Genomic DNA, 6,000 nt, shown 5'->3' on the forward strand with positions numbered 1-6,000 from the left:
TAGCAAGATGGTCCCCACTTACAGGGAAGCTTGGAAATGTAGTGTGATATTTCTCACAATTAATGTGTGGTGAGGCTTGCTGCTTACTTGTTGACCTTTCAGTCTGCTGCTGGGCTGAGCAGAACAGTTTCACATTTCTTTTTAGGTGTTTAATTTGACTTTTGGTTTCTATCTGTTTTCTCACTTTACAGAACTACCTTCGAGTTGCATTTCAGGAGGTTAACAGTGGCTGTACAGGAAAGACCTTATTAGTAAGACCTTATATCACCACAGAAGATGTGTGTCAGCTCTGTGCTGAAAAATTTAAAGTGGACAACCCAGAAGATTATAGCCTGTTTCTTTTTATCGATGATACCTGGCAGCAGCTAACAGAAGATACTTACCCTCAGAAGATTAAGGCAGAGCTGCACAGCCGTCCCCAACCCCAGGTTTTTCATTTTGTCTACAAGCGCATTAACAGTGATCCTTATGGTGCCATTTTCCAGAACAATGATGACAACTCCACTTTATAGAACAGATGCTTGTTGTTTGGGTTCCTTGTTACGTAGTTGAAAACATCTCTTGCGTGGCTGCCTTCTTCTTTAGGAGGCAAAAGTCTATAGATTAAATGCCTAGTAAGAACACAAGCAGCAGCTTTTAGCACTGCCTATAGAAAGTATACGTACAGTACTTATGGCCAATTGTGCAGTGTGTGCTACCACTGTGTCTGAGTGAACAACCCATGCAGCTGAGTTTCTTGGTACACAGAAGTTGTTACACTGTGGCCCTCTGCAGGTCTATCCCTGTAAGCATGTTGAGATTAAGTTTCTCATACTTATCCTTCAGCCAAATGTTGTTGTTTTGATTTAAACATGTATTCTAGACAAACTTTTGGGTGAACTGGCTGGTACACTCTCAGTTTCACCAGCATAAGTGTGACAAGACTGTCCGATGCAGGGCATCAATTAATTCCCAATTATGTGGATGGTTGCATCCTTTTCTATCTAAAACTAATTTTTTTTTTTTTTTTTTTTTTTTACAGAAAGACTCCATGTTTTTATGTATTTCATAGAAATTTTATAGCAGTTGCAGGTAAACTGTAAGGGTGGGTTTTTAAAATATTTTTTTAACTATAAAGTATTCTATAATTATGCATGTGACTTTAACATTTAATATACAAAAGTAAATCTCTTGCTGGTTTTAGAGTATCGCATTAAATGTCTGTGGTTTTTCTCTTCCTTGTTACTGGAGGGTTTTATGCAACTTTTGTTTTGAGATTGTTGTGTTTCTGTAAGCCATTTGTATTGTTGACACTGGCCACATAGATGCCTTTATATGAACCTGATGTACTGTTATCCAGACTATTGTTTATATACAGCAGTTTTAGAAAAGCAGATACAAGAGTGTGGAATGGGGATATGAAATAAATGGATGTAGAGAAGAGGTAGAGAATGTAGAGAAACTAATTTAGGAATCAAATGTGTTTAGTCTGCTGGTTCAGGCTCCTTGCAAAAAATGGGTGAAGGAGATTGATAAGGAACAATTGTATGTTTAAAGTACTGTAGATATGCTGATGGGTAACTCTCCCACATATTAGTTGTGTTAGCAAAGGATTAAAAGCACCAATAAAATGGATGAGAACACTAACCATTTTATATAGATTGATACTAGCAACCTCAAACATGTTTTTGACTGAAACAAAGATTGTTGTAGCTTTTGATGAATCTGAGATTGTCTTTAGACAAGAGAGAAACTGTAAAGACATCTGAAAGTCAAAACCTTAAACATAGAAAGGTACAATGAAATGAATGTGTATGTTCTATAAAACCTGTTCAAAATACTGAATATTGTGGTTGAAATTCTGGCCCCCATTGAAGTCAATGACCGTTTTACCATTGACTTTAACAGAGCCAGGATTTCTCCCTAAATTCTTGTAGTAGTGTAATTGAAGACAGGTGGTCACAAGAACATAGACCTTGGACTTGTATGGATGTGTATATATAAGATCTGTACCTTTTTTCATGTTGGTTTGCCACATATCTGAAATTGTTGGCACATGTTTGTGTTTTTATTTCATTTTGTAAATGATAAATGAGTTTTGCACATAATACATTGTAATACTATATTATAACCACAGGCGTTGTGTGATTATTTTGAAGACAGTCCACGTGTTGAATTTTTGTTCATCAATAGAATTTTATGATACAGATCTCATAGTGTTTATCCGTGTGTAGCCCAGCTGTAAGAGAAGGCTCAGGAAGTATTTGCTAGTCTGTATAAAATATAGTTGTGAGGAGAAGCTGAATGATTTCATTAAAGGAAAACAGCTTTTCATTTTTATTGAAATTAGGAATAATTAATACAAAGAAAATGATTGAGTTGGATGGTACAGGAAGGCAGCAGCAATATGAAGGAGCCTAAAGTTAGATTCCCCCATCCAATGTCTTCCTCCATAAACTGGAAGCAGTGCTTATTTATAAAATGTCAGTGCACATTTTGTTAGGCCTTAGCCCTGCACTGACTTTTGAGGACCATGCACATTGAAGGTAACACCTGAAATTCTTGGTGCCATGGACTAGAACCAGTCAGTCATTCTCCATGATAAAATCCTAGAAATGCAGGGCTGGAAGGGACCTCGAGCGGTCATCTAGTCCAGTGGTCTCCAAAGTGGGGTGTGCGAGACGAACAATTGGGGGGTGCAGCAGGAGGAGCACCACTGGAGGGGGAAAAAAAAAAAGGGAGGGGGGGCTGCCCTGAGTCCTCCGGCCTGTGGAGGAGCAGGGGCAGCCAGCGGCTGGAAAGAAGTGGCACTTTCCCCTTCAAAGCTGGCCGGAGAGAAGCGGCACTTTGAAGGGGAAAGCGCTGCTTCTCTCCAGCCGCTGGCTGCATGGCTGCCCCTGCTCCTCCTGAGTCCTCCAGCCCGTGCTCAGGGCCACATTTTGAAAGGGGCTTTACAGCTGCAGGCCAGGGCCTCGGGGCCCCCTTAGCCCAGGGCCCTGAAGCCCCTAAAGCCCCTGCGTTCCGGGTGGCCCTGCCTGCCATTGGAGGGAGGAGGGGGCACCTCCCAGAATTGCGGCTCCCAGAATCGTGGCCATGGGGGAGGGGCTGCGCTGTGTAGAGCCACCTGCACACCCCCTGCACCAAACAGGAGCTGCCCCAGGTAAGTGCTCTGCACCTCCTGCCTGCCCCAGCCCTGAGCCTCCTCCCGCACCCCCACCCTGAGTGCCCTCCCACACCCTAACTCCCTCCCAGACCCCGCACCCCACCCTGAGCACCCGCTGTATCACAAAGTGTTAAACCAAGATTTTCAAAAATAATAAAGCATGTTCAATCACATTGCTCTCACTAAAAATATTAATATTTTTTTGTAGTGAGAGCAAAAAGGTTTTTTGTACTGTTAATAAATAAAATAAAATAATTTTAATATTGTTTTTCATCTTTATCTCATCGTTTTTTAATTTTTTTGTGTATGTTTTATAATTTACATAATACATTAGTACAATAGTACATGTATATAATTTATACATATATTGGGGGTGCATGCTCAAAAATTTTTTACTTATAGGGGTGCGTGATCAAAATAGTTTGGAGACCACTGATCTAGTCCATTGGTTCTCAACCAGGGGTCTGGGGCCCTCTGGGGGGCTATGAGCAGGTTTCAGGGGGTCCTCCAAGCAGGGCCAGTGTTAGACCTGCTGTGGCCCAGGGCAGAAAGCCAAAGCCCCACCGCATAGGGCTGAAGCTCAGGGCTCTGAGCTCTGCCACATGGGGCTGAAGCCAAAGCCTGAGCAACTTAGCTTCGCGGCGGGGTCCTGTGGCATGGGGCCCCAGACAATTTCCCTGTTTGCTGCCCCCTAATGCTGGCTCTGGCTTTTACATGCAGAAAAGCAGTTGTTGTGGCACAGATGGGCCATGGAGTTTTTATATCATGGGGGGGGCTCTGAAAGAAAAAGGTTAAGAACCCCTGATCTAGTCCATCCTCCTGTCTGAGGCTGTGACTTATTTTTAAAAAAAAGGCAAGTGAAACGAGCTGCTAACTTCATTGCTCAACCATTTCTTGCTTAGTCAGGAGTGACACTGGCTCCACGGCTATGATATGGGAGGGAGGAAAAGAGAAAAATTGTTGAATAACTTCAGAACTCCAAATGTGAAATGCAGGAAGGCAAAAAAGGAGCCGGGGTGGGAGGGGGGAGACACGTGCATTAACCACCTCAAGATGACTCTTCTGTACACTTACGCAATTAGAACACAATGTTTTTTAACTAATTTTCTTCACTGGGCAAACATTTCTCACTTCTCATAAAGCCAGGAAACAGATGCTAGTAAAGGTTTGGAAAGGGTACATTACAGAAAAAATAAATTGCTCACGTCTTGTGGGAGGAACAAAAGAGCATGCCATGAAATATTATGAAACCAGGGAAAGGTTTTAAACTACGTATTATTTGGAAGTTATATAACTTATTTTTTGAAAGCGCAGTCCCTATCAATTTTCCTTTCTGAGTTGGAGAAGCGACCAGGGCCTAGGTGTGAATAAAGCTAAACACCTTAGAAGACCGCTTCAAATTGAATATGAGTCAACAATGTGATGCGGTTGCAGAACAGGCTAATATTCTGGGGTGTATTAACGGGTCTGTAGTATGTGAGATAACTGTCCTGCTCTACTCGGCACAGGTGAGGCCCCAGCTGGAGTACGGTGTGCAGTTCTGGGCACCACATTTCAGGAAGGATGTGGACAAATTGGAGAGTGTCCAGAGGAGAACAACAAAAGTGATAAAAGGTTTAGAAAACCTGATCGATCAGGAAAGGGTTTTTAAAAATAGCTACTGGGCATGTTTAGTGCGGAGAAGAAAAGAGGGAGGGAGCAGGGGGACCTAATACCAGTCTTCAAATACCTGGAGGGCCGTGATCCGTTGTTCTCTAACTCCACTGGAAGTAGGACAAAAAGTAATGGGCTTAATCTGCAGCAAGGGAATGGAAATTTAGACATCCGGAAACCCTTTTTACCTATAAGCTTTGGAACAGGCTTCCAAGGGCGTTTATGGAATTGCTGCCTTGGGGGGGAAGAGTTAAGAGCAAGTGGGACAAACGCCTGCCAGGGACGGTCTTGGTGTGCTTGGTCCTGCCTTGGCGCAGGAGGGCGAGAGAGCGCTCCCTTCCCAAGGTCCCTTCCAGCCCGCTGGGGTCTGTAATTCCTTGGTGGAGCCTCGTGCTACCCAAAAAAGCTCAGCCCCCACCCGGCATCCGTTCAGGCCCAGTGCTGGAGCTCGCTCCTCCGCCACCACCTCTGACTTCAGACACAAGGGCTTGACGCTGGTACCACACGGCGGCGAGGTGGTTTCATTTAATGTTTTATCTGTGCCCTGAGGCTCATGGGCTATCGGGCTTGGAAGGGACCTCAGGAGGCCAAGCCCCGGCTCACAGCAGGGCCAATCCCCAATTTTTGCCCCAGCTCCCTAAATGGCCCCCTCAAGGCTTGAGCTCACGAGCCTGGGTTTAGCAGGCCCATGCCCAAGCCCCTGAGCTATCCCTCCCTCGTTTCTCCGCTCTCAGCGTGACCGTTTTAACCTTCCTCGCGCTGCCGGGGTTCGCTGCCCGCGCGGGGGGGCTGTGACCCCGCCCTGTCCAGGGCGCTGGCCGGCGCCTCGGAGGGGAGGGGGGGGAGGGCGCGGCCCCCTACCCCGCGCGCGCGCGGCCCCCTACCCCGCGCGCGCGCGGCCCCCTACCCCGCGCGCGCGCGGCCCCCTACCCCGCGCGCGCGCGGCCCCCTACCCCGCGCGCGCGCGGCCCCCTACCCCGCGCGCGCGCGGCCCCCTACCCCGCGCGCGCGCGGCCCCCTACCCCGCGCGCGCGCGGCCCCCTACCCCGCGCGCGCGCGGCCCCCTACCCCGCGCGCGCGCGGCCCCAGGCGCCGAAATTTCAGAGGGGGGCGGGGTCTATCTCGGCCAATGGGGCGCCGGCTTCTCAGCGGCTCGCAGGCACAGGGTGTTGCTAAGCAACCCCAGGAGGACGGAAGTGAGCCCG

General features: G+C 47.1%; 1 protein-coding gene across 14 annotated transcripts in view; it reads left to right on the top strand.

The window, feature by feature from the left end:
- RIN2 (Ras and Rab interactor 2) overlaps window positions 1-1,016 on the top strand; it is a 104,129-nt gene extending 103,113 nt beyond the window's left edge. For all 14 annotated transcript variants that reach the window (XM_073339756.1, XM_073339766.1, XM_073339759.1 and 11 more), the window contains one exon: window positions 192-1,016. In XM_073339756.1, the coding sequence (XP_073195857.1) occupies window positions 192-512 (321 nt within the window). In that variant the 3' untranslated portion in view covers window positions 513-1,016. The remainder of the gene's footprint in view (window positions 1-191) is intronic.
- Window positions 1,017-6,000: the final 4,984 nt, after the last annotated feature.

This window comes from Lepidochelys kempii, chromosome 3 (assembly GCF_965140265.1).
Source record: "Lepidochelys kempii isolate rLepKem1 chromosome 3, rLepKem1.hap2, whole genome shotgun sequence".
In the NCBI taxonomy this organism is placed as follows: Eukaryota; Metazoa; Chordata; order Testudines; family Cheloniidae; genus Lepidochelys; species Lepidochelys kempii.